Raw genomic sequence first — 23,731 nt, 5'->3', positions numbered from 1 at the left:
ATGGGCAGTAGCAGGTGGAGGTTTTAGTCTTCTTCACCTTTCCTACAGGTGTCAGTGGAGGTACAGTTTTCCTTAGATGTGTAGCCTGTCATTAGAATTCACCAAAGTACATACTGTCCAGCTATATTGTGAATCAGCCTTGTTAAACCCTTATATAAGCCAGCAGCCCTAGTCATATAAAGATTGTGTTATTCATTTGTCTAGTGTTTTTGCCGATGAATATGAAAACATCAATTCTGAGAGTCAATGATTCAGGTGGAGGATTTCTATGGCATTTACCAAACAAACCGTGCGTAAAACCCTCAGTACCAAATCAAACAGCTTTAAAGTTGTTTATTTAGCCAGAATAAATATATACCTTTTCCTTAAATCACTCAAATATATTTATGTCAGTGCGTTTATTGGCATTGGATTCAAGCTCCATGAGGCCATAGAGTGCTTCAGGCTGGAGCAGGGTGCTGTCTCGAGTCAGTCAGCTGCCAACCAGCCTTGCCAGCAACTGTGTTGTGGAGAGAGATTGCTCCATCAGCTGCTGCAGCCACTGATTGAGTTACTACACAGAAGAACCAACCTTTAATTAGGAATTCCTCATTGGCCGAAGAACTGTGCTGGTTAATGCAAGTCATTGACTACACTGGCGCGAGGAAGCATGCAGGGACTGAAACATGGAGACTGAGAGCTCCAAAACTGGGAGAGAGGAGATTTTTCATGGCTTTTTTTTGTTATTTTATTTAGACACCCCCAAAAATGTCTGAAATGGTATGTGGTATGAGGGTGCAGACAATGGCGGAGACAACTCCAGGCTGAGCGTTGTCAATCATCTGTTATGGTGTTGACATGGTCGCCCCAGGACTGGAGGGTTCCCTGCCAGGCCGCCACAGCAGCAGCCCTGTGGGGACTGGGCTGGGTTCAGCTCGGTGTGTGTGTGTGTGTGTGTGTGGGCCGCTAGCCCCCCGAACAAAGTGGTCTGGGACAGACAGTGGTCGTAAAGGGACTGAGAAGGGTTTCACACCCTGCGTAATAAAAGGCTCGGGTTACCTTCCTCCTGTCAGGAATGGGATGTGTAGTCGAGAGAGCCAGCGGCCGGCAGATTTCGAGCCCAGACAAAAACACCTTTCTCTGGGCACAGGAGCTCGCGGCCTGGCCCGAGTTCAAAACATTCCTGCTGGACGGGAGTTTCATTCACATTTGGCTGGAGACTGTTTTGTCTAAGTTGTGTAGAACACGTTTGTAATCTTTGGGTCGTGTTCAGAGCAGTTGAGGAGCAGTGAACGCACGTGGTGTACATATCTACCTGTATTGAAAAGGGCCTTTTTTTTTTACTTGCATGTGCCAGTCATTTCTCTGTCTGCTGACTTGTTAGTCTGATGTTTCTCAAACTGATGATTCCTATCGAATCCTGTCCAAAACGATCCATACAAAACTAAAAAAGATTCAAATTCACACATTTTTATTTTCAAACGGTTAATTAGAAAAGAATGACATCAAAAAACATCTTAAATTAAAAATAACATTTCCCAATGCAATAAATTAACATTATGTACATTACACAATACTTGCGGATTAGTGAGATAAGCTATAGGATAGGGAATATAGACAAAGCTGCTTGGTCAGTGAATTGGAATGGACACACACAAGTCTACACCTGCTACTCCAGAACCATTTAAAAGACCTGCAGTCGGTTTACTGCACAGTGTCTGGACTGCATTTGGCTGCACTCTGAAGTCTGATACACCAGACAACCTGCTTGGCACATTGGGGATATAGCGAAATGTGCTTTTACAATCTTGTAATTTTCATAACCAAATTTATTTGCCTAGTTCCTCTCAGAGAGAAGGAAGGAGAGGATTAGATGAACTGGTCCCTACTGGAAAATGTTTGAAAACAATTTATTCATCTTGGAGAGATAAAATGTCTGCCGGGTTTGTGTTACAAACAGATTTTCCAGTCAGTTTTACTGGCTTGTTTCTCAAGCCCTCAGCTGTCCTGGTTCTGATTTTTACACAGGCAGATGAAGGGCAGCCCTGTCCCGCGGGGTCCTTCACACCACAGGAGGGCACGACTTGGCGTATAGGACCATAGCCCCTTCATTGTATGCTACTCCCTGTTTTTATCTCACGTAAAGCTGCCTGGCATCACTTCCATCCGTTCAGCTCTTTCAGCCGGCTGACGTCCAGCCCTTTGTGGACGGGTGTGGACGGAGGGTTGTACAGGGGGAGGGTGGGGGTGCTACAGGCCCGTATCCACGGACGCTCCCTGGGCACCGTCCAAACACTCCGAGAAGGGGACTTCTTCTTCTTGTCCTTTGGAGACTTGGCAGAAGAAGGCATGGGCGTCTGGTGGACAACAGACCAGAGCCAAGTAAGAGCAGGGATGTGGTTTCCACAGAAACAATGCAATATAAAGTCACATTCTTTTCCTGCCAATCTCACAACACTAGGACGGATGTTCCATCCTTTCCGTCTAACCAATAGCGTTACAATTCCAAACCAATTCAAGGTAGCATTCTTCCTACACCCAATCCGTATGATACAATAAGATGCCACGTTATATTGGGATTCCCGTAGGCTACTATTAAACCCTGTTGGGATGATCACCTCTCCTGCCTTTGTGAGATAAAAAAAAAAGGACTTCATACACAGCAGCACAGGGTGTAGCAGTTCAGCTTGGCCGGGTTTTGACCCGTTCCTGCGTAGCGGTTCTTCTTGGGCAGCAGCAGCACAAAGGACACAGCCAGGGATAGGTGGTAGAAGCTGTGGACGTAGGCGTAGTCCCACTCCTACAAGAGCCCAAACGGGACACAACCACAGTTTTAATGGACGTACACTTCCATTTCTTTGGCGTCATTTGCCGAATTTCTTTCTGTCTAGATGCGAAGGAGGCGTTTAAGGATCACATGGAACAATGGAACAACAGCAAATGCGCGCCTAAGGCGTCTTCGAATCCTTTTTTTTCCCTTTGCGAATATATGTGTGATGAGTGATACCTCAAAGTAGAAACGGAGCATCAGGGCAAGGGCACCGAAGCAGCAGCCTGGTCCAACCTGCTGCGTGTAAACACTCTTCTCTGGGTACAGGCCTCTGTTCTCCTTCATTTTCTGCAACTAAAGTTGAACGCGAAAGTTCTGTTAGTTCAGTTAAACGCAAACTCTATCATCTAGGTCAGGAAATAGTTGAGCTCCGCGTTGTACGGTTATTGTAGCTACCTCTTTATCCTAACCCCAGGAGTTTACACACTGAGTGAAAAATCCAGTGTTATTTTGTCAAACATGGGTCATATAACGAGAAATATGTAATATTCGTTGGTTCAGTATGTTATCCTCCGAAAGACTCACCCATTTGACAGTGATCATGAACACAGCTGTTCCAATTGGTCCAGCGTAGATTCCGTAACCTAGGCGATCCTGATAGATTCTCACACCGCTGGTCAGCGCCCCAAACATGGTCAAAGTGGATCTCTTTGGCTCGTCAAAGTCTCCCAAAGCTTAAAAGAAAAAAAGGGAGGCAGCTTTAGCTTTCTGTGTGTGTGCGTGCATGCCCATATGTGTGTTCAAAGAGAGAGACAGCGTATGTTTGAGCATGTGTGAGAGACAGGCACAGCGTGCCCTTCAACAACTGTTCAGCAAGAGATTTGCCTCCCTGCCTTCAAACACAGTCAACACATCACGGTTCAGCTGTTTGATGTTACTTACCGATCAGAGTGACCCACATAGAGACAGCTGTGCCATACACACTGAAGTACTCCAGGATATCGTACTTCATGAAACACAGAATGGACAGTCCTGGTCCGTCACACGCGTGGTATATCTACGAGGTACAACACATTCAGTCATTCTCCAAACTCCAAAACTCCATTCTGAAGCTCTCAATTCTCAAGACATCTTAAGTGACTGGACTTCATATGGTGAATACAACAATTCCCTGAAGTTATTTCCCTCAATCCCATTTCTAGTCTGACACATTTTCAAATACATGTAAGGCAGTGTTCCAAGAGGTGTCACGGACCCCCACAGACACACATAAGAATGTCAACATCCCAGTCTTAAGAACGCCATAGTCCCTTACCGCAGTGAAGAACATGGTGAAGAAGTAGACCATGGCCTCCATGTAGAATCCTCTCTTGGTGGCCACGCTGGCCGCAGGAAGGAACACCAGGCTGCTGACGGTCGGCAGAAGCATCTTCGCTATGAAGGCACCCATGACGGCTACACGTACCTGCACGCCAACTCCCAATAAACAGGCTGACGGGTTCACGAAAGCAAGCGAAGCTTCAAGTCAGTCTTCAGCTTGGAAAAAGTGGTCAAACTGGCGAGTGGACTGGGAAAGCAATGTACAGCTCACACGCACATGGCACACTCTGGCAGCTGGTTGCCCACTGAGCCCTTTAAAGTTTAAAAGTCCCCAGGCCCAGCCACAGTGAGGGCTGAATGAGCAGAGTCATCGCTGGACAGCTGTCTGCATACCAGCACAACAAGAGGACCCAGGGAGAGTGCTCACATACCATGGCGTTGGGGGAATATTTGTTAAGGCTCCCATTTCAAGACAGTGGTTCAAAACACATAGGGTAGTGGATTCTTGTTTGGTTGTTGTTTGGTTGCATTTGTTTGTGACGTAGACCTGTCAGTTTGAGACTGAAGTGATCTTGAGAGTAGGTTGTGTCCTGAAGTATGATGGTCACACTTGCTTATTTGTATTCTGTAGGGTTATGCTTTTACAATAGTAGAATATCATTTATAATACATGCCTTAGCTTTTGTGAAAATAAATAAATAAACAGTAATAATAATAAATATATATAAATCATTTTGATCTTATTTATATAAACAGCATGTAGTCTTTCAAGAAAAGGTTGCAGGTGAACTAATGGAGTTATACTGTATGCAATGAAAGAGAAAGGGAGAAATCATCAGGGAGGTGGCTGTGGAGACAACAGCAGTTGCCCTCTTCTCCCCTACCTCTCCTCCCTCCCTCTCTACCGATCCCTCCTCCCTCTCTCCCACTCCTCCTCCCTCTCCTCCTCTCCGCCATCTCTCCTCTCTGTCCCCATCCTGCTCTCCAATTTCTCTCCTCTATTATCTCTCCTTGTCCTCCTCACCTCCCTTTCTCCCTCGCCCTCCCTCCCTTATGCTCCTCCCCTCTCAGCTGTTACACCTGCCTGTGTGTCTGGGATGAGGGGGGGGGGGGGGGGACAAAGGGTGCAGTGTAGTTATGAACACGCCCCGTGCCTCAGATTCCTGGAGGGACTGTAACAGGAAACCGTCGGGAGAGGGCAAGGCCGCCACTCTCAGACTGAGCTTGGGGACCCCAGGACTGTCAGCGTTGCCCCCGCCCATGTCCCTGTGCCGGGCTGGAATGAGGAGAATGGGGTGCTGTGGGGTGGGGGGAAATGGGTTGACCCTCCCCTAGGACTCCTCCACAATCCTCCAGGGCCTTGGGGTCAGAGGTTAGGGGTGGAGTTTGTGGGGAGTGCCATGCACTCCCCACAAACTGGTTAGGGCTGGAGGGGTGGGGGTAAATGAAGGGCTTGGTGGGGGCGAAGTGCTGGGGGGGGGGGGGGTAAGGGGGGGGGGTAGGAAAGTGCTTCATGGTTACTTTCACCTCAGGCCCCCTCTGTCTAAACATGGCCATTCTAGTGTGGGAATGCAAGACTGACTTCCTGCATGCATCTGAGAAAACAGCAGGCTTCCTTTTGATTTGGTAATAAATAGTTCTGCCCTCTGCCCTTCTCTTCTTTTACAAATAATTGAGCGCAATGCTTAGGTTTCAGCCTAGATACAATGCAAGTGGATGAGGAAAAGGCCTTTTTAAACAAGCGGTTGTGGTAATTTGGGAGTTGCATTATGTTTAAAATAATAATATCCCAAAGAAGAAATGCTTCTGTTGAGAAATTTGTACAGATTCAGAACTCAGTTTGTGTTTTTAGGCTGTTTGTTGTTTTAATGATGTCATCATCTTTTTATAGATGTGCTTGTTTGCCAATCTTTCTGTCGGTTGGTCTTTCTGTCTGCCTGCATGCCTGCCTGTCTATCTGTTTAAAATGCACTACCTGTCTGGATAGAGCTAGGCTTTGAGCCAAGAGGACATCAGTTTTATGGTGTCTCTTTTTTACTGGAGGAGAAACACTCACTGTGCTTCTGAGCTCGGAAAATACTCTCACTATCCATAGTGATAAGCCCAGCAACGTAAAATAAGATGAAGCGTCTTGAAGTTTGCAAGTTTGCACTTTGGATGTTTTCGTGTCCTTTTTATATACAGTCTCGACGGCAATGACAGTGGGCTCTTATGCTTAATTAAAGTATTGTTGCTTTTATGATTGAATTTTGTGGTCTTGTTTGTGCCTTGAGGGTTTAGAAAGTCCACTTCTCCTTTCAAGACCTCTCTCTCTCTCTGTGAAACCGCCTCTTTGACTTATTTATAATTCCACCAACATCTGTGGTGGAAAAAAAAAGTGTCCTAACCATCGTGTCTCCAGACCGTTTCTCTCTCACACACACACACACGCACACACACACACGCACACACACACACACACACACACACGCACACCGCACCACTTCTCGAGAGTGTTGTTAGTTACCCTCTTTGCCGTCCTCATGCTTTTGGCTTCTAAAGAGTGGGGAGAGAGGCCATACCTCTTGCCTTGCAGACTGTGCAGTTCTCCCTCAACGAGGTCTATCACCGTATAAATCTCTGATTGTGCGTAGCTCGTGATTGAAGCCTAGCAGTGTAGCAGAGCACCGGGGCTCCTAATGCAGCCAGCAGACGCGGAGGCAGCAGAGCGGAGAACATGTGGCTGCTGGGGTACAGCGAGACGGCGTCCTGGGCAGGCATGGTGGTCCTCAAACGCCTGCTGCTGCTGCTGCTGCTGTTCGAGTCATTCAGTGTCTCTCCAAGCAGGCACCTTTTCAGGGATCCTCCAGTGGGAGGAAACCTATTGTTTTTGATGGTATTCTTCTTAGAATTTTTTTTCTCCATGAAATGGTTCAATAGCTCAAAAAGTCCTCGGCCACATTGGTTCAAATTTGGCTGAATGATACAACAGGTCCCTCACTACTCCCGGACCGCTAATAGCCCACATACGCCCATAGGTGGCGCTATAAGCCACGCCCAAAGTCTACGGGATTTCCCATGAACTTCATTACTCCAAAATGCCTGAACATTGGTATACATGCCTTATTTCTCATGGGGAACAAAAAAGTTTCAATGACCCATGACATCAGACTTTTCTTGTACAGTAAAAACTTTTGGAAAACCTACAAAAATCTTCTTCTAAATCTTCCGTAGATCCAATTGACTTCAAACTTGGTATGCATGTGTAGAATACCACCCCCATCCCCACTAGCTATCACCACCACCAATCACCACCAATCACCACCATTCACCACCACTAGCACCACCCCCATCACCACCAACACCAACAATCACCAGCACCACCATCATCATCACCACCATCAGGAATACCACCACCAGTCACCACTAGCACCACCACGTAGCCGCCACAGTAGAAGCAGACCCAGCTCTGCTTGGCAGTGGGCAGAGAGACTCTTTTTCTGGGTGTTTCTTCCCCCTGCTGCCACTCTCTTCCTGCTCCTGCTTCTGCCACTGCTGCTGTGGGGGAGGGGAGGGAGGAGAGGAGGAGAGAAGAGGGAGGGGAAGGGATTGGGTTAGGTGAGGTTAGGAAGGGAGGGGAGGAGAGGGAGGAAAGGAGAGGAGTGGAGGGGAGGGGAGTGGAGGGGTTGGAGGGAGGGAGGAGAGAGGCGAAAGAGGGATGCTGGGGCAGCACACCTTACCTAGCTCTCTCTCTTTCTCCCTGCGCTGCACTGCACACATCTTCACGGCAGTAGCAGCACCTCACCGCACAACACCACCCGCCCACACTGACCCGACAGCATCACAGCACTCTGACAGCCCTGGACTGAGGTGAGTGGGTAAATATTTAAACTATCCACGCCTACGCGTGTGTGCGTGTGTTTGTGTGTGTGTGTTTATGTCTGCATGTGCTTCTGTATGCCAGTGTGTATGTGTGTGTGTGTGTGTGTGTGTGTGCCAGTGAGCCATGTTTTGTGAGAAACAGAGAGGAGCCAATGTGCCTGACCAATACAATTGCTCCCAAAGCTGTTTATGTAGTGTGAGTCGGCGTGCCAACTGAGTCACAGTCTGGCCGCACAGCTTCATATCTCTGTGCCGCTAGGGAACGCTCTAATGAGGTGAAGTTCCTGCTTCCCCTAACACCGATGTCATAGTTGAGGCTACTAAAAAGTGTTTGGGAGCTCAACACAGGGCACGTTGTTAAATTGAAAGGAAAAAAAGGTTGACATCATGTCATGTTGACGAAAAACAAACACCAAACTGAAGAGGACAGAAAGGCATGCTGAGCGCTTCTATGCATGCAGACAGATGAACAGATGTCTGAAATGAATGTATCTGCTGTGAAAAAAAATGTACATGTTTTGTAAATGGATGTCTTGAAAAAAGTATTAACTATACTACTTGGCAGGTTGAATTCAGCACGCCGAGCCACCTGTTGCATATGGAACAAGGGTCTAGAGTTTCTCCTGACTGGCTGGGGTACATGGTCAGAAAAAAAACCCTGGCCCTTACATCTCATAAATAGTTGAAAAACTCCCAGAACTTTTCCCGAAAGGGTTGGCCATTGTACTTGAATTGAGGGATGTTGTAGATAGGCAGTTTGTTCCCAGCTGGTTCAGGTGGTTGACTGCACGGGATCAGTTTTGAAAATGAAGTTATGATATTGTGGGAGAATCCCGAATGATGCGTGGATGCGTGGAGTCCCTTGTGCTGCCTTCACCTTTTGCACCACGACGGTGGGTCACAATGACCTGAAGGCAGTGCAAGGGTTAATGACTGTCTGAAGTGATACACGTGGGATTCCTCAGAGAAGTGAACCAGAGCGGAGGTAAACGAGAGTACAAAACACATGTGCTCCACCGGTCTGTGAAGCTTCACGTCTTTTTCGCTTCGACCAGGCTCTCTCTCTCTCCCCCTCCATCTCTCTCCCCCTCCATCTCTCTCTCTCTCTCTCTCTCTCTCTCTCTCTCTCTCTCTCTCTCTCTCTCTCTCTCTCTCTCTCTCTCTTTCCATCTCTGTCTTTTCCTTCCTCTCTCACTCTCTCTGCCTCTCTCTCTCCATCTCTCTCTCTCTCTCTCTCTCTCTCTCTCTCTCTCTCTCTCTCTCTCTCTCTCTCTCTCTCTCTCTCTCTCTCTCTCTCTCTCCTGTCTCTCTCTCTCTCTCTCTCTCTGTCTGCGCTTCTCTTTGTATACACTATCCAGAGGACCCAGGAGTGCCGGGGAGCAAGAGAGCCCCCATCCATTTTCCACTTCACACGAAGAGAACGTGAGAGGGCTGCTGAGAGGAGAGGAAGGAGGGAAGAGGGAGGGAGCTCCAGTCTGGTTAAACAGCTCTCCAGAAAGGATGATTCTACCCTCCCTGGCTTCCAGACAGAGACCCCCTCCCCTCCCCCCTCCCCCTAGCCTCCCCAGTGCCCCGGCTTCTCTCTCTCCCCCTCTGCTCCAGAAAACGGTCTCCCAGGGGGACAGCCTGCTGTCTGTCTGCTGTGCCGCCAGCAAAAGAAAAACACTCCCTCTTCCCCAAGTGGAGGTGAGGGTGGTGGTGGTGGTGGTGGTGGGGGGGGCACCCGGGGGGCAGCAGGTGGGGACGGGGTGGGGCCTGAGCGGAGGGTGGGTTGGGAGTGTGTTTACTCTCCTGCACGGTCATGGGAAGCAGGGCTAGGAAAACGAGGGAGAGGAAGGCCTGTCTCGCCAGCACGGGCGACAGACTGCGCGGTTCTGTTGGAGGGAGAGAGGCTGCGTGAGAGAGATCGAGTGTGTGTGTGCGTGTGTGGGTGTGTGAGAGAGAAAGAGAGACATTGTGTGCGTGCGACAGAGAGAGAAAGAGAGAGAGGACTAAATGTCTGAGTGTGTATGTTTGTGTGTGTGTGTGTGTGTCTTTGGCAACTGGACGTGCTCCAGCTGTGTCTGGGAGGATAATGAAGCCCAGGTGTTCGTGCGGGTAGTTTTAAGACACCTGTCACCAATGTTTAGTGCCAGAGTTAGCCAGACTGCTCTAAACAAGACTAGACGATCTGTTTGCTTGCTTTGAGTAGCCTACCTGACTGGAGTTAGTGGACTGATGAGAGGAGAAGGATGGGGGATACACTGGGTTTAGGGGTGTCTATCCTAGTGTGTCTGTCCGAGTTCTGTCCAAGCATGTACACAAGTACAGACACACACCTGTGCGTCCAAATGTGTCAAAGTGCCATCAAGTTTCTCTGTCACGGTGTGTGTTTGCGTTTCGACACGGGTGTGCGTGCGTAAGGTCACTCGCTGCGCCGCGAGATTCCGCGGGAAACCGGTGCATTCGCACCGACTGCGAGCCGCACAAAGACACACCTGTGTGGAAGCCCATAGGAAATGTACCTTAGTCACTCCCACACAGAGGCTTGTTTAACTTTTACATGGGCCGTTCACGGTCCAAATCCTTCCTCCAACACCTGTGCTCACTCAACAGTCTGTCTGTGACACTTCTCAGTCTGAGGACGGCAGCCAAGACCACAGTGACTGCCAGAGCTCTGAAATGTCCAGAGGCGTTGAATCTGAAACCAATGCAAGAAGCAGGTTAACCGCAGACAATGCTAGCATTAGCTCGTTTTTTTTTTTTCGCTCGCTATTTCAGTCCGATTTCTGAGGCATAAGCACATAATGGTACGCAGGTATGTGGAGTATGATATACACGACAAACTGTTTGCGTTGTATGACACAGATGGGGTAGGGGAGAGTACATGCACAGGGGATGAAGTTAGCGTGTTTCTTCCGGAACAGGATGAGGTTCTGGACGTGGGAGCAGTGCGGTGAGGTCAGTCTGGTGCTGCTGGGATTCCTGACTCTGGTTCTGTCCGTAGGAAACCTGTCCGCCAGGGGGCAGGTACGACATGGAGCTGGTGGTGGTCTCTGGGACCGGTATCTCTCCTTCTTTTTTTCCCCTCGCGGTTCTTTCTCTCTGTCTTCCCGGCTCTCTCTCTTTCCCTGCCTTTTCCCACGGTTGTTTCTCTCTCTCTCGCGCGCTCTCTCTCTCTTTCTCTCTCTTTCCCTCTCTATTTCTTTTTCTCTCTGCTGTTCTCCATGGCACTGTTCTGTCTTATCCTCTCCCTCCCTCCTTTCTTTCTTTCTATCTCTTCCTTTTTCCGTCTCCGTATTTATCTTTTTAACTGTTTCATCTCCATTGCTTCTGTTTGAATCTTGACTCACTCAATGACTCGCACACGAATGTGTGCCTGTATGTGTGTGTGTGTGTCCAGGAGGAAGGTGTGGCCTCGAACAGCCTGGAGGATGACCAGGAGGGGAACACCTATTGGTGGGGGGAGTGGGCCAAATGGACCGCCTGCACACGCACCTGCGGAGGGGGGGTCATGTCCCAGGAGAGGCACTGTCTCAAACAGAGGTAAGACCCCTGACCAAAAGGGCATCTGCTGACCAGGTTGGTTGGACCAATCACAACAGTCTATCGGTCTCAACCAATCAAGAAACATGTATTGGTGTCTGCTGATGTAGTTTTGATAGTGTGTTGTTGACACTGTGATTTAGACGTAATCGTATTTTGAGCTGTGGTTTTTGCTAATTGAATGTATTTTATCCAAAGAAAGAAAGCAGCCACTGGTAGGGACAATGTGACCTGCACAGGTATTGCACGGAAATACATCCTCTGTAACACCAAGGTAAGGTCTCTCTCTTTCTCTTTTTCTTTGTCACTTTCTATCTCATATCTCCCTCTGTCTCCCTTCTCTCCCCTCTTCCTTTCTCTCTCTCTCCCTTTCTCACTCTTGCTTCCCATCTTACAAAAACAGGCCCAGACGCGCACATCCAGAGATGAGTGTCAAATGGGAAACGTTTCACAACTATTTTACACGGTTACAAAATCCTCCTAGAGACCTATGTAACCGGGGTCTCTAACTTCCCATGTGAACCCTCCCTCCCTCCTCAGGACTGCCCTTCATCTGGGAGGAGCTTCAGAGAGGAGCAGTGCTGGTCCTTCAACTCACAGCTTTACAATGGCAGGAACTACCACTGGAAACCACTGTATCCGGGTAAAACTCATAAAAAAAACCGTCCTGTCTTTCCCCTACCGAGCCCCCCCTGTTGGACGACAACTGCCGCGGCCTTTGACCCCTGACCTCTGTGTGCGTCCGCAGACGACTACGTTCACATCTCCAGTAACCCCTGCGACCTCCACTGCACCACGGCCGACGGGCAGCGCCAGCTCATGGTGCCGGCGCGCGACGGCACTTCCTGCAAGTACAGCGACTACCGAGGGGTGTGTGTGGATGGGAGGTGTGAGGTGAGCGGGTTTGACAAGGCGAGGGGTGTGCCTCCCTCGATCTCACATGAAGAACAAAAAAACCCCACCTCTGATTCAGATTCACGCCTCGCTTCAATGTCTGGCTGTAGCCTTTTTGGTCAGAGAAAGGATGAGGAACTTTGGGTTTACCTGCTGAGCACTTTGTGTTGTTCGACAGCCAATTGGATGCGATGGAGTACTGTTCTCCCCCAACACCCTGGATAAGTGTGGAGTTTGTCAGGGCAACGGGAGCAGCTGTAGCAGGGTCACCGGAAGCTTCCGTCGTGGGGCCACTACTTTGGGTACGAGTGTGAAACCGTTGCAAAATTGCCATGAGAAGAGAATAGATCATTGCAAACACTAGACCCCACTGCCACAGACATCCCACTCATCCACTAAACACATAAAAGGAATGGAAAAGAGATTCTGGTGTTTTGATGTCAGCGGTGACCCGGAACGTTGTAACATTTCCCGTCTCCAAGGTTACTCCTTCATCACCCAGATCCCTGAGGGCTCCTGGGACATCCAGATCATCGAGAGGAAAAAGTCAGCTGATGTTTTGGGTGGGTACTTCCTGTTTCCCTGTCCATTGAGCTAATGCTACATGTGTTGTGTTTCCTCATGTCAGTTCATCAGAGCATCAGTTTTATAAACATAAAACCAAAAGGGTTAAAAGGATTTGCAATAATGTAGAGTAAAGTCAAATACTTCTTCTGTAGGTCATGTAAATGTACCCTCAGATTTGTTTCTTTTGGTTCTTCTATTCAACTCTTACACAGACTTTAAATTACATATTTCATCACATGAGTACGAGCCCTGGAGCATCTACGTGGCATCACAAATGTAATGTACCGTAGTTGCGAAAAAAAGGCCCAAACGACGTCTTTGTGGAGTTGCTGGTCCTCCTCTCCTCCTCCTATCTCTTTAACGTAAATAGAGTGACCTTTGACCTTTGACCTGCCCTCTATCCTCAGCTGTGACTGACCAGGCTGGGAACTTCTTCTTCAACGGGGCCTACAAGGTGGACACCCCCCAGAACTTCCATGCAGCGGGGACCATCTTCAAGTACCGCCGGCCCATGGACGTATATGAGACTGGGATTGAATACATTGTGGCCAAGGGCCCCATTGACCAGCCTGTCAATATTCTGGTACTGCAGCCTGGGGGTGGGGTGTGGGTCTGATTAGGATTTTGGGCCTGTGCCTCTGCCTGTGCCTCTGCCTGGGCCTCTGCCTGGGCCTGGGCCTCTGCCTGGGCCTCTGCCTGGGCCTGGGCCTCTGCCTGGGCCTGGGCCACTGCCTGGGCCTCTGCCTGGGCCTCTGCCTGGGCCTGGGCCTGGGCCTGGGCCTCTGCCTGGGCCTCTGCCTGGGCCTCTGTCTGGGCCTGGGCCTGGGACTTCCTTCTGGCACAGTCCCCCATTCCTTCTTCTGACCATTTCCGTCATGTATGCCCCCCCTCTAAGGTATGGAACCAAAACGGGCGCATCCCCTACGTCACCTTCGAGTACACCACCCTCCGGGAGTCGCTGTCGCCCGTCCCCCCGCCCCCCCTCTACACGGGCCAGGACGGCGCCGCAGCAGCAGGGGCCTCGCTGGAGGTGGGGGCCGTGGTGGTGGCCTCCAACGGGAGCGCGGACGACAAGGCCCAGGTGCTGAGGCAGGGGGGCGCCAGCGCCGGCGAGGACGAGGGGCCGAAGGGACAGGAAACCAACGAGGTGTACGTGGAGGGCGCCGCCGTCGACTGTCATCAGGATGGAGCGACCCCGCCTCAGTACACAGGTAGAGGGGGTCAGATGGGGGTCGGATGGCTGAGCGGTTAGGGAATTGGGTTATTAATCAGAAGGTTGTTGGTTCGATTCCCGGCTGTGCTAAATGACGTTATGTCCTTGGCCAAGGCACTTCATCCTACTTGCCTCGGGGGGAATGTTCCTGTACTTGCTGTAAGTCACTCTGGATAAGAGCGTCTGCTAAATGTAAATGTAGGTAGAGGTGACCCCATAACCCTGTGCACTGGCCCTGACCCCGGTCAACCTAACCTTCAGTGTGGTAGTTGGTGGTCTGGATTTCTTTGCGTTCTCGCTTCAACAATGATATATCTTGATGATTTGGCTGTGAAATGCTCGAACCGCTGAGCTCTGCCCGCCCCCACTCCTCACTGTGCACGTGAAACATTCATCAGATCTGATGCCATATTTGTAAGTAAGGCGAGTTTGAGTTTCATGGAAGGCAGAGGGAGATCATGGTTCACTGGTCAAATATCAGATGAGATAAAAAGGTTGGCGGGGGAAGAGGGATGGTGGTGGTGGTGTGTGGGGTGGGGTGGGGTTTAAAGAACGACCTCCATTCTGGTCCTTGCGGGTCCTGTATTATTCATGGTCGAATACACAAAGACGAGCGGCAAGGAGAGGAGATGAAAAATGCAGGGATCAGGGGCGTGTTTTCACCTCTTTAAAAAACGTCTGCATCCGTAACACGAGGGTTAATGGGCCCTAACCTGAGCGCTCAGCCTGCCTGGTGGTGCAGGCTGGGGAAGGGTGAAGGAGGTATGAGGCCAGCACAGGAGGCCTGGGTGAGGGCTGAGATGGAGGAATATCTGCTTGTGAATCCAGTGTCTACTTTGTTTTCTAGTTCTTACTTGTACAAACTTCCTGGCCTTTTTATAATTAGTAGGAGGCCCTCCCCCTCCCCTTCCCCCAACCACCACACACACACACACACACACACACACACACACACACACACACACACACACACACACACACACACACACACACACACACACACACACACACACACACAGCACACACAATTAGCGTTGAGAATTTTGAACTATGGCCTCCTCTGTAACCAGCAACACTACAATCCTGTAAATATGAGAATTAGTCTGGGGCCACTTGATATCAGAACAACAAATCCAGATGAAGATATACATCATACTGTCATACTCTTCTTCTGAACCCAAAGCTAGATGTGTTTATCAAAAAGAGCTTTTCCTCTCTGTCTTAACACCCCAGAAGCCAACAGCAGCCAAACAGGATCTTCCACCCTCCAGGAGGAGGTGCCAGACTCTCAGAATCTCATCTGGAGGGTCCTGCTGGGCGAGCGCATTGGTCCGGACGAGCTGCTCATCAACATTTCCACCAATCAGCTCCTGACGGACGGCGAGGGGGTGTTTTTGTCCGAGGTGGGTCCTCTGGACATGGAGTACGTCAACCTGGAGAGCGGGCGACGCTTCCCCTTCAACGGGACCGTGGGGGAGTTCAGTCTGGGCCGCCGGCGCAACGACACCGGGGACTTCTTCTTCCAGAACAGGACGGTTCTCACGGTCCTGAGGAGTGGGAATCGCACCAACCGAACCAGGTAAGGAAACCTCTGAGCTGCTGAAGAGAGAAACCGTGTGGCTTTGAAAAGCACGACCCAGGGGGGGGCTCCCTGGTTCCTCAAAGGTTGAGCGTGTGTAGCACGTACATAGGCTGAGGCCTGCAAAGGTTTAAATCCAGCCTCGGCCTTCCCCTGCATGTCCTCCCCCCTGGTTCTCTCCCATCCATTTCGTGTCAGTCTTCACTGTCCATCCCAAGAAATGACGGCCCTAAAAATGACACAGGAAGCGCGAATTGAGCCTAACACACATACTCTACAAGTGAGTCAACGTCAAATGAAGACCGATGTCTTGGCCCAACGTCTGATCCTGGCACCTTCCCCCTCCATCGCACGCACAACCAATCCAAACGGCCGAGCCTCGCATCTGGTTGGAGCACCGGGGGACAGGGTCTCCCCGCACCACAGGGCCAAGTACAAGAGAGGGGTTTCGAAGCCGCGTCCAGGTGGCATGTCGGGAGAGCTGGATCGTCTGGGACGGAGAGACAGATGGGGGGGGGGGGGGGGGGGGGGGTGCCCCTGGCCCAGCTCCCTCTGCTCCTGTTGGGGGGATGGAATGTGCTCCGGGCCTGTCCCCCTCCTCCTCCTCCTGTTTCTCCCTGAGACATCCTAAGAGCTAACCGGCTCAGGAGCAGACAGCCAAAGACCAGACCTGGCCGGGATTGCGTTCCATCATATTTATAATTCATGTTGGCTTCCCTGCTCTGTGTCCAAACAGCACTTGGCTAGTTTTTCAGCCAGAGCCCCCATAAAACACATCACATGACACGCCCAGCCTTGTGCCTGTGCAGCCTGAGAAAGGAAAACAGAGAGTGGAGAAGAGAGAGAGAGAGAGAGAGAGAGAGAGAGAGAGAGAGAGAGAGAGAGAGAGAGAGAGAGAGAGAGAGAGAGAGAGAGAGAGAGAGAGAGAGAGAGAGAGAGAGAGAGAGAGAGAGAGAGAGAGAGAAAAAAAAAGAGAGAAAAAAAAAAAACTTCACTTAGAAACAAATAATTCAGAGTATTTGTGGCGAAAGTGAAAAAATATGACAGGGAAAATCCTGTCAGACTGTACATTCACCTCTGGGGAGAAATGTGCAGGAATTAGTCACAGTTCTGCAGAGAAATGCCGGTAAAGTATAACTCAAAGTGAGTTTCAAATAAACGTTCCAGGCAGTAAGAAAGGCCAGTGTTATGACAAGAATGCACAAGTGACTTTTATGTGAATTCATGAAAAAACACAACAGTGTCTGTTCTGATTCAGACGTTGATTCAGCCGGAGATGTGACGCAGGACTTTCCAGCGTTTGGGGTCACTGGGGTCAGACTGAATGTCGCGTCATGTTCTGTTTGACAGGGGGAATCAGAAGTTCCTGCAGAAGAACTTCAAGCTGAGTGCGGCAGACATGTACCGCTGGAAACTGTCTGCACAAGAGCCTTGCAGCATGACCTGTTCTATAGGTGACACACACGCAAACACACACACACACATACAGGCACACACAGACACACAAACTCAGACGCACGCACGCACAGACACACACGCATGCAGACACACACAGACCCACACACACACGCTCAGATGTACACACACACACACGCACACACAGACACACACAGATGAAGCAAAAACATAGACACACACAGACGCAAACACGCACACACGAACATGTTGTATTGTATCTCTGTGTTTGGGACCATTGTCTCTCTCTCTCTGTCTCTCTCTCTCTGTCTCTCTCTCTGTCTCTCTCTCTGTCTCTCTCTCTCTCTCTCTCTCTCTGTCTCTCTCTGTCTCTCTCTCTGTCTCTCTCTCTGTCTCTCTCTCTGTCTCTCTCTCTCTCTGTCTCTCTCTCTGTCTCTCTCTCTGTCTCTCTCTGTCTCTCTCTCTGTCTCTCTCTCTCTCTGTCTCTCTCTCTGTCTCTCTCTCTGTCTCTCTCTCTGTCTACTGCTCTGTCTGTGGGAGTCTCTCCCCAACAGTGCCACCCACTTTCTCTCATGCAGGGGTTTCTAAGTCCCTGGCTATGTGTGTACGCTACGATGGTGTGGAGGTAGACGACATGTACTGTGATGCCCTGACCAGACCTGAACCTGTCCATGACTTCTGCATCGGGAGGGAATGCCAGCCCAGGTATGTTGTGCTCCGCCCATGGACAGCTGAGCCCTGCTGCTGGAACACATCAAATCAAACAACCCCATCTTAGTCAGAGGACCAAAGAATGAGAAGAGCTACTGCGTAGCTCCTTTACATTGGCTATTGACTGCTGTGAGAGCATTTTTAAGAGTGTTTCACCTCACATTGCAATCAACCAATGACAAATGGTATTTCAACTCTAAATGAGCATTCCCATTACTGACAGTATTATTGTATGTCCATGTTACCATGTGTAGCAGTATTTCGACAACCGCCAGTATATGTCCATGTATATTTCCATGCATAGTGGTATTCCCATGACACTGTATCTGACTGGTCCACCCTGACCCAGGTGGGAGGCGAGCAGCTGGAGTGAGTGCTCCCGGACCTGTGGTGAGGGGTTCCAGTTCAGGCTGGTGCGCTGCTGGAAGATGCTCTCTCCTGGCCTGGACAGCTCTGTGTACAGTGACCTCTGCACCCTGGCTGAACTGGAGCGCCCCCCGGAGCGCAGGCCCTGCAAGAGCCCCACCTGTGGACCTCAGTGGGAGGTGGCTGAGTGGACGGAGGTGGGTGGAACCTTTTTTTCTATGTGTGTATGTGTGAGAGTGGGTTTGTGGGTGTGTTTTGGAGGCAGTAACTGTGTTCCCCTTTTGGCCTGCTCAGTGTCCGGCTAAGTGTGGCCTCAGGGGTGTGGTCGCGCGGGAGGTAAGGTGTTCGGATGACACGAAGACATGTGACCCCATGACCCGCCCCTCCAACGCCAAAAACTGCACAGGGCCGCCATGTGAACGCCAGTGGACCGTGTCTGAATGGGGACCTGTAAGAAACCAAAACATAAATATACATATATAATGAATAATGGTACTTTAAATAATGTGACTACCAACTTATGTAATAGCTCCACTGCCTCCCATGCCAGACAAATATTATGAATGAAGGAGTTCATGAGCATCTTCATTATCATATATAAATGTATATTTTAGGAAACCATCGCAAAAATTTATGAAACTTTCTTTTGTGAGGGTTTTCAGATTGGACGTTCAATTCTTCTGACCTTTCACCTCTGTGTTGCAGTGCTCGGGGTCGTGCGGCCAGGGGAAGATGGTTCGCCACGTGTACTGTAAGACCCCAGAGGGCCGGGTGGTCCCTGAGTCCCAGTGCTCCCCGGAAAACAAGCCCCTCGCCATCCACCCCTGTGGGGACAAGGACTGTGCCCCCCACTGGCTCAACCAGGACTGGGAGAGGGTGAGGGACAGGACGGCTCCCTGGGAAGGAGGAGGGGGGAGGGGGGGGGGGGTGTCTGGATGGTGTCATTTTTGCTTCTGTAACACTGCAGTTTTCCCTCAAGGATCAATTACATTTTATTAGATTATATTCTCTGATCTCCTCTCCTCTACTCCACTGTACTCTAGTCTCAACTATATTTTCAATCCTATCCATGAACTGGAACTAAATTCCAGTTGTTGACAGCGATAGCAGTGTTTCTCAGAAGGTCAGAGGGGTTCATTCAGACGGCTGTGGTGTCTCCCACAGTGCAACACCACCTGCGGCCGCGGGGTGAAGCAGAGGATCGTGCTGTGCGCCGGCATCTCCGGCGGAAAGTTCAAGACCTTCGACGAGGAGGAGTGCGGTGCCGGTGAAAGACCCGAGGAGGAGAACACCTGTTTCGAGAGGCCGTGTTTCAAGTGGTACACCACACCCTGGTCTGAGGTAAGGCCTGCAACTCCGGCAGACACACTCCCTTCCTCACCCCGCTACACGCCTCGTCTGAATCCCACAGACAATTGTTGTGATACTCCATGGCATCTGGAGAATGTGGCTTGGACATGACAACCAAATAAAGTCACGTTTCACGTATATATTTGGACCATGGTTATGTGCTGAGTCTGAATACCTCCGACGGCGTACGACCGCAACCCTGAGTGCTGCAGCTGCATTCTGATGTTCCGCAGTGCACCAAAACCTGCGGGGTGGGCGTCAGGATGAGGGACGTGAAGTGCTACGAGGGCCGGGAGATCGTCCGCGGGTGCGATCCCCTCACCAAGCCGGTGGCCAAACAAACCTGCGCCCTCCAGCCCTGTCCCACTGAGCCCCCAGGTGAGCTGGACCAGGCCCTGCCTCAGGCCCTGAACCTTTGGGAACTTCACACATCCTGTTTCCTATCCTAAATGCGTCTCAATCCAAATTGTGTTTGATGGGTTGTCAAATTGTGATTGGTTGTCAAACTGTGATTGTTTGTCAAACTGTGATTGGTTGTCAAACTGTGATTGGTTGGCTTCCTGTCCAGATGAGAGCTGTCAGGACCGTCCCACCACAAACTGCTCCCTGGCCCTGAAGGTGAACCTGTGCAGCCACTGGTACTACAGCAAGGCCTGCTGTTACTCCTGCAGGGCCCAGCGCTCCTCCTAGTCCTGCCTGGGGAGCCCTTTCCCCAGAAGCCGCAGCCCCACAGCCTCAGCCCCACAGCCCCAGCCTCAGCCCCACAGCCCCAGCCTCAGCCCCACAGCCCCAGCCCCAGCCTCAGCCCCACAGCCCCACAGCCCCAGCCTCAGCCCCACAGCCCCAGCCTCAGCCCCACAGCCCCAGCCTCAGCCCCACAGCCCCACAGCCCCAGCCTCAACCCCACAGCCCCAGCCTCAGCCCCACAGCCCCAGCCTCAGCCCCACAGCCCCACAGCCCCAGCCTCAACCCCACAGCCCCAGCCTCAGCCCCACAGCCCCACAGCCCCAGCCCCACAGCCCCAGCCTCAGCCCCACAGCCTCAGCCCCACAGCCCCAGCCCCACAGCCCCACAGCCTCAGTCCCAGTGCCCACACATATGCTCCATTACCTCTCAGTTCATCCTCCTCTCTCTCCCTCTCCCTCTCCACCCTCCAACCCTAGCCACATCCAACCCAGAAACCCCCCCGGAACATTCTCCCAGTCCAGCCAGCCCCATCCCAGACGGAGTCACATGTCCAAACCTGACCTGGGACTGACCAGGGGCTGGATGAAATGAGATGAGCACCACCAGTCTGTTTTTATGAAGAGATGAATCTCTTTAGCCAAAGCAACTGAAAGCCTTCTGTACTGTATTGTTTTATACCAAAGTGGGTCGAGAGCCAAGCTGTGGAGAAGTGGTGACAGCATGATATCTCAGAGATCTTCCCTCAGAGCAAACATGAACAACATTTTCCACACTGTTGTAAAAAGATCAATTAAATTATTTTTCAAAATGATTATACTGCATGTCTAAACTGTATTTAAGATGATAGTTGATTATAAATATTATTTAATTTAGTTTATAAATGCAATTTGTTTTGCAACAGGAAAGATATAGTCATAATCACAAACTCACCATCATAATATTCTGCATAGGCTATTGTCATAAAGACCATTGGAGTTTTTTTTTTATTGCTGGGCATTTCCTTTCCAGATATAAGTTATTTATTAATCAAAACACCTTCTTCAAAATGCATTTAGCATATTATATGAATTCAGTTATTAATGTATGGTTTGTGTATAAGAACGAGACTGGGTTCAAAGACTGGGCAAAGTGATTCCATTTGTGATATAAGATTCCTGACACTTGAAGTAGTGGAGATGTATTCATAACATATGTCTCATTTTATATATATATATATATATATATATATATATATATATATATATAGCTTGTGTATTGTATTTGTATAACCGTGTACCTCTTTGTACAAAACAAATATTGATATTTTGTACTGTTGATAAGTGAAAACATCAACGTATTAATGAACTAGTTACTTAATTAAAGTTTGAATAAAATGTTAAACTCTCAGTTTGTTGAATTGTTCCTTAGTATTTCAAACGTTGTGGATTTTTCATCCAGAACATCAACCTTTTGGAGAAAAAAAAGCAACATGTGCCTTATTTCTGAAAATCTTAGCCTAAAACTCATTTTCCTGGCAGACATGAGAAACAACATAGGCATAATTGCATAGACTTTTAAATCAGTTTATTGTTGGGTAACACTGCAATTAAACAATTCGAAAGGCTTGTTTCCACATTTGGACCAGCCATTTGAATGGCTTTCATGACAGCTGATGACTGGAACAGGATGTGATGATGCCATCTGCTGGCTTCTGAAGCATGTTTCCTCTCATTATCACCATTAAAATACCAGACAAATGGACACCATTAAAACAAACGTGATGAAACATAAAAATTGTATTTTGAATAAATGTGTCTGACCTAGTTAGCCAATAGTATGTGGGAATTTAAATTCAGATAAATAAATTCTACTTAATTCACTACATGACACTATAACGACTATAACAGAGTCTTGAAGTTAGGTAATTAGCTTTTACATGTTCCTCTCACACAAACTGAAACAGTAACAGGAAATAATATTTAATTTCCCACATATTTCTGTTAAGAACGACTAAAATTATATTTGACGCATTTAGCAGCTTATGAATGAAATACAGAATAATTGTGTAATTCTTTGAATTACAATTCTTATCGAGACCACATAACATATCATTGGGTGCAGACATGTATTTCTCTGAGCAGATGTTTCCTCGAAATTCTACCGTAACATTCACTTCGATCCCCTTCATGTTTTATGCCAAAAATAAGCCCTTTTCAAATAATTTTCCTAAAAGGATTCATTAAAACACAGGCCACAGCTTGTGTGCTCAAACAAACAGACAACATGTCCTTGCCTTCATCTGAAATAACATGAAGTGAATGCCCATATAGTATTCATGGCAGAAAGAAGCATTGGTCCTGACAGACAAATGAGCAAAATCCACATTAACATGTAAAGTGCTACAAACACATAGTGAGAGATAAAAAGGTGTATGCGGGAGCAGTGAATGATACAACAGCACAACATTTCCTCACGTGAGACCAAAACTCTCCACACTGTGTGAGCAAGTGAGCGAATCCATCCGAATGGTGGAGTGGAAAATATATATAATCCCCCCCCCCCCGTAATATACCTAGACACAGCAATTCCTGTATGTGTTTGAAAACCCTCACGTCGGTTTGGTCCACCGGGCCGGCTGCGCTACACGTCGGTGCTGACGCTGTGGGTGACCACCTCCCGCATGGTGTAGGAGCGGATGAGGTTGAGCTTGTGGTGGAGGCTGGCCAGGTCCATAGGGAGGTCCAGCTCCTGCTGCTGCACAGTCCTGTAGCTGATCCGGCCGCCTCCGTTGCGGAGCCTCTCCGGGTGCTGGAGGTAGAAGGGCAGGGAGTAGCGTGTGCAGGAGGGGCAGAAGGAGTGGGACCGGGGGGGCTTACGGGTCAGGGGCGGGGTGTAGACGGCCGGCCCGTTGACGTCGACCTCCGTGGGGAATATGGACGTCATGTCGGGCTCCGCCAGGCGCTCGGGAGTCGGACAGCGCCCGTAGGAGGACACGGTGGTGTGCTCCGGTTCCTCCTCCTCCTCCTTCGCTTCCTCCTCCCTCTTACAGCAATAATACTGACAGAGGAAGCACAAGCATAAGAGGGTGCACCGCCCCTGTAAACACTACTAGTAAAAAAAAATCTTGCGTTCCACTTGATGTACACCAAAGGGAGAAGATTTAAAAACCTGTGACTTTTCGACGGGCAGTCACACAGCAGTCATCTCTCCCCATAGATGTAGATGTCTTATTACTGTGACGGTAGGAAACGTGTCGATGGCTGGCCTACCTGTAACCGACAGTAACACAGTACTGCTACAATCGTCAGTAAGATCACTGCCGCTAGAAGTCCACCTGCGGTAACCACTGTCCCGGCTGACATTCGAAGGCCTCTCCATCAACACTCTGCACAGACAAGAGAGGTGATATTCATTAGTAGGCTGACATTCGAAGGCCTCTCCATCAACACTCTGCACAGACAAGAGATGTGACGGCCATTAGTAGGAAGTCAAGCCACCACAAAACCATCACATC

General features: G+C 49.6%; 3 protein-coding genes across 4 annotated transcripts; 1 reads left to right on the top strand and 2 right to left on the bottom strand.

Moving 5' to 3' along the window:
- Nucleotides 1-1,488: 1,488 nt before the first annotated feature.
- mymk (myomaker, myoblast fusion factor) lies at nt 1,489-4,199 on the bottom strand. 2 transcript variants are annotated; one of them, XM_067228260.1, is made up of 6 exons: nt 4,065-4,199; nt 3,692-3,806; nt 3,335-3,483; nt 2,987-3,103; nt 2,639-2,779; nt 1,489-2,336 (listed from the first exon to the last, which is right to left on the bottom strand). In XM_067228260.1, the coding sequence occupies exons 1-6, from the start codon at nt 4,197-4,199 to the stop codon at nt 2,136-2,138; spliced, it is 858 nt and encodes a 285-aa protein (XP_067084361.1). In that variant the 3' UTR covers nt 1,489-2,135. The 2 variants fall into 2 exon arrangements, with proteins under 2 accessions (XP_067084361.1, XP_067084362.1); XM_067228261.1 differs by lacking the exon at nt 1,489-2,336 and having other exon boundaries at nt 2,633-2,779.
- Nucleotides 4,200-10,837: 6,638 nt separating this feature from the next.
- adamtsl2 (ADAMTS-like 2) lies at nt 10,838-20,241 on the top strand. Its single transcript, XM_067228191.1, has 18 exons — nt 10,838-10,939; nt 11,313-11,455; nt 11,654-11,729; nt 11,996-12,098; nt 12,204-12,349; nt 12,528-12,651; nt 12,832-12,912; nt 13,324-13,499; nt 13,812-14,127; nt 15,363-15,708; nt 17,059-17,162; nt 17,703-17,829; nt 18,185-18,398; nt 18,496-18,651; nt 18,907-19,077; nt 19,366-19,542; nt 19,785-19,929; nt 20,120-20,241. Exons 1-18 carry the CDS (start codon nt 10,838-10,840, stop codon nt 20,239-20,241), a joined length of 2,829 nt encoding a protein of 942 aa, XP_067084292.1.
- Nucleotides 20,242-22,819: 2,578 nt separating this feature from the next.
- LOC136932997 (protein FAM163B) lies at nt 22,820-23,579 on the bottom strand. Its single transcript, XM_067228338.1, has 2 exons — nt 23,487-23,579; nt 22,820-23,274 (listed from the first exon to the last, which is right to left on the bottom strand). The coding sequence occupies exons 1-2, from the start codon at nt 23,577-23,579 to the stop codon at nt 22,858-22,860; spliced, it is 510 nt and encodes a 169-aa protein (XP_067084439.1). The 3' UTR covers nt 22,820-22,857.
- Nucleotides 23,580-23,731: the final 152 nt, after the last annotated feature.

The sequence above is a fragment of the Osmerus mordax genome, chromosome 24 (assembly GCF_038355195.1).
Source record: "Osmerus mordax isolate fOsmMor3 chromosome 24, fOsmMor3.pri, whole genome shotgun sequence".
Taxonomy (NCBI): domain Eukaryota; kingdom Metazoa; phylum Chordata; class Actinopteri; order Osmeriformes; family Osmeridae; genus Osmerus; species Osmerus mordax.
This window is presented reverse-complemented; position numbering and strand designations above follow the sequence as displayed.

Excerpts from the sequence above, each read along its gene's own strand:
- LOC136932997 (XM_067228338.1), bottom strand. The coding sequence starts at position 23,579 with ATGTCAGCCGGGACAGTGGTTACCGCAGGTGGACTTCTAGCGGCAGTG. Across the intron at positions 23,275-23,486 it reads TGTGTTACTGTCGGTTACAG|TATTATTGCTGTAAGAGGGA; the intron begins GTAGGCCAGCCA and ends TTCCTCTGTCAG.
- adamtsl2 (XM_067228191.1), top strand. The coding sequence starts at position 10,838 with ATGAGGTTCTGGACGTGGGAGCAGTGCGGTGAGGTCAGTCTGGTGCTG. Across the intron at positions 12,099-12,203 it reads CTGGAAACCACTGTATCCGG|ACGACTACGTTCACATCTCC; the intron begins GTAAAACTCATA and ends GTGCGTCCGCAG. Across the intron at positions 12,913-13,323 it reads AAAGTCAGCTGATGTTTTGG|CTGTGACTGACCAGGCTGGG; the intron begins GTGGGTACTTCC and ends CTCTATCCTCAG.
- mymk (XM_067228260.1), bottom strand. The coding sequence starts at position 4,199 with ATGGGTGCCTTCATAGCGAAGATGCTTCTGCCGACCGTCAGCAGCCTG. Across the intron at positions 3,807-4,064 it reads TCACCATGTTCTTCACTGCG|ATATACCACGCGTGTGACGG; the intron begins GTAAGGGACTAT and ends TGTACCTCGTAG. Across the intron at positions 2,780-2,986 it reads TGCTCCGTTTCTACTTTGAG|GAGTGGGACTACGCCTACGT; the intron begins GTATCACTCATC and ends GGGCTCTTGTAG.